Source organism: Mandrillus leucophaeus, unplaced genomic scaffold (genome assembly GCF_000951045.1).
Source record: "Mandrillus leucophaeus isolate KB7577 unplaced genomic scaffold, Mleu.le_1.0 Scaffold39, whole genome shotgun sequence".
Lineage (NCBI taxonomy): Eukaryota > Metazoa > Chordata > Mammalia > Primates > Cercopithecidae > Mandrillus > Mandrillus leucophaeus.
This window is the reverse complement of record NW_012104142.1, coordinates 3,124,384-3,127,413: the sequence shown is the minus strand read 5'-3', so window position 1 is coordinate 3,127,413 and position 3,030 is coordinate 3,124,384. Positions and strand designations below refer to the sequence as shown.

Here is a 3,030-nt window from a genome sequence, read left to right as displayed (position 1 = left end):
CAACTAATGGTCATTCTTTATAAAATATCGGATAGGTCAAACAAACATCCCCTCCGCATTCAGGGACACGGGTTTTGCTTGGGATCTAAGCCTAAGGTACCCGGAGACTGTGTCCGTCCAGTTCCCAGCAGGAGCCTCCCAGGGCTGGGAGGTGGTGAGGATGGGGCACTCACTCAGCCCCGGGGCAGCTCTTGAGTTGTCCTCCCTGGAGGAAGGAGCTTGTAACCAGCGCTGCATGTCCAGACAAGAGTAGTCACCCCAGCGGGGAGTGCAGGCAGCTGGAGTAGGCTGGAGGCCTAGGGTGACTCCATGCTTCTTCCCAGGCCAGCTGACCATACGTGGCTGTGCTGTCACTCACTGGAGATAGGTCTTCTCACCCTCCAAAGCTCCTCTCCAGACTAGCCTCCCACCACCCTTGGGGGCTGGCTTATTGCTCTGGCTGGGACTGGTGTGTGTGGGGGAGGCTCCCTGGAAGGCTGGCGGAAGCCCTCTCCTCCTGCCAGCCAATGCCCAACGTGAAGGCTGGACTCAGGGGTGACAACAAGTCTCCAGAGGGTGGGTGGCCATTCCAAGAGGGGAGGAGAGCAGGGCAGAGGGCAGAGGCTTCTGGGCATGGGCAGGCTGGGAAGGGACGGATGGTTGGAAAGAGTGAGGCCCAGAGAATTCATTCCCTTCTTACTTAGCTACTGCAAACTTCCTGGGAGGACCAGGGGCACCTGGTGGCACAGGCCTCATCCTACCACTCTTCCCCTCTGGGGCCCTCAAGGGTTCCCTGCTGCCCAGAGACCAAAGACTAAACTTCTTGGCCAATGTTTAGGCCTTCACACATGGCTCTGCCTGATCACAGCCTCCCCTTCCCCAGTGTGGGCCACTCCATGGCCAGCTGCAGTGTATGCACATGTGCTGATGCACACAGGGCGCTTTCCCACCTCCAGGCTCTTGCATGGGCTGGTGCCTCTGTCTGAAATGCCCTCCCTGCTTCTTCATGTACTGAAACCTTATGTGGCCTCTAAGGCTGCAGTGGGCACCTCTTGTTTTTGTCCATGAGCACTGCTCGGTGCTCCCCTGGGAAGGCCATGTCCTGAATGTCCCCCTGTGGACCCTCCCTTCCAGGCTCTGAGGCCTGGAATGCTGGGTAGGTAGGACTGCCCCCAGCTCCAAGGATGGGCATGTGACTTAGGCCTAAGTAATCAGCACATCTCACTTCCCTGGCCACAGTGAGGGGCTCAGGAATGGGCACTGGGGCAGAATGGATCTATCTAGAGCTGACCTGAGGGCTTCTGCCAGGGAGGGGAAAGAGACAAGTGCTGTCTTCCCTGCTGCTGCACTTGAACCTGAGAATGTGTACAGGTGAGGCTGGGGCAATGACCTGCCACCATGTGAGCTGAAGAATAACACCAACTGATACGGTTTGGCTTTGTGTCCCCACCCAGATCTCAACGTAAATGATATTCCCATAATTTCCACGTGTTGTGGGAGGGAGCCAGTGGGAGATAATTGAATCATGGGGGTGGTTTCCCCTATACTGTACTCGTGGGAGTGAATAAGTCTCATGAGATCTGATGGTTTTCTCAGGGGTTTCTGCTTTTGCATCTTCCTCATTCTCTCTTTCCCTGCTGCCATCCGTGTAAGACAGGACTTGCTCCTCCTTGCCTTCTGCCATGATTGTGAGGCCTCTCCAGCCACGTGGAACCGTAAGTCCCATTAAACCCTTTTCCCTGTATAAATTACCCAGTCTCGGGTATGTCTTTATCAGCAGCGTGAAAACAGACTAATACATCAACGCACAGGAGGCAGCACCAGCCAATGCAGAGACTGAAGCCTGAGGTGTCACCTGAGCCCTGAATCCGGTCATACCGGAAGCTCCATCTCCCAGTGGACTAATTTTGTGAGCCCATATTGCTGCAGTCAGTTCGTTTTATTTTAAAATTTGCAGCTGAAAGGGTCCTAACTCACTCAAAGGCACTCCCAGATGTCGATTCCTCCAGGAAGCCTCCCATGACCTCTCCCTCTCCGTGTCTGCACCACTGCCTGATACTCTTATGTCATCCTTTCCCTTTCCTGCTGGCTTGCCTGGATTTGCAGTAATTTGTCCACACGTGGGTCTCCCATGCAGCTCCCACCTTACCATCCTAAAGTCTTGCGTGTAGCACCACACAGTGAGCCTCATGCCTGGCAAGTGCTCAGTAATGTTTGGTGAATGTCTGGTGGCCCCTTCTCCACTGGCACCTGGGCAGAGTTCAGCCTTTAGCAAAAGGCCGGCTTCTGGGAGGCACTCAGTGTGAACTCTGCCCAGATCACTGTGTTGGTGGGTGAGGGGCTGGTGCATACCGATGGCCTCCAGGATGAGCATGTAGGCGGCTGTGGTCTCCCGGTCCAGGCTCACCACGGTTCTCACAACGGCATCGCGGTAACCCACGCTGAACTTCCCATCCACGTTGCCACCTGTGGGTGAAGGACAGGAAGCTTCCAGCTGGGAAACAGAGCTCCTGGCCAGGAGAAGCAGGGGCTCTGCTCCTGAGCTGGGACCTGCCCTGGTGAGTTCAGGAGTGGGAGACTGTGCTGCCGATTCACCCCTGCCTGAGATGCTCTGATGCAGGTGCAGCCTGGGTGGGCTCAGTGGGGGCGCCAGATGCCTGGAATCGTTTCCTAACCTTCATGAAGCACCTCCTGTTTACAGGTACTTCATGCAGACCACTTCATTTAGCCTCCACTTCACAGAGGAGAACCCCTCGCTCGGCGGTGTGCCTGTGCCACCTTGGGTTTCTCCGTGTGTGGGTCCCTGGGCGTGTCCTTCACCTCTCTGCTCCCGGCCTGTCCTGCAGAAGCGTCTGAGCAGCTAACCTGCGTAGGGGCTTGGATATGCGGCTGAGAACTCTGGGGTTGGCTGGGCATCCCCCAGGCCCCTCATCTCGGAGGTGAGATGGGCTGAGGATCGAAGCTCCCTGAGTGGGGACATGGAGGCTCCACACAGGGGGGAGTCAAGGCAGGCATACAGGAGACAGGGATTAGAGTCTCCTTGAGTTCTGG

At 56.3% G+C, this 3,030-nt stretch overlaps 1 protein-coding gene across 1 annotated transcript in view; it reads right to left on the bottom strand.

Annotated features, from left to right (window-relative positions):
- The window catches only part of CDH23 (cadherin-related 23), a 310,969-nt gene that overhangs the window by 20,758 nt on the left and 287,181 nt on the right, over positions 1 to 3,030 (bottom strand). Inside the window, 1 exon segment of the mRNA XM_011991084.1 lies at positions 2,332 to 2,445. Within this exon segment, the coding sequence (XP_011846474.1) occupies positions 2,332 to 2,445 (114 nt within the window).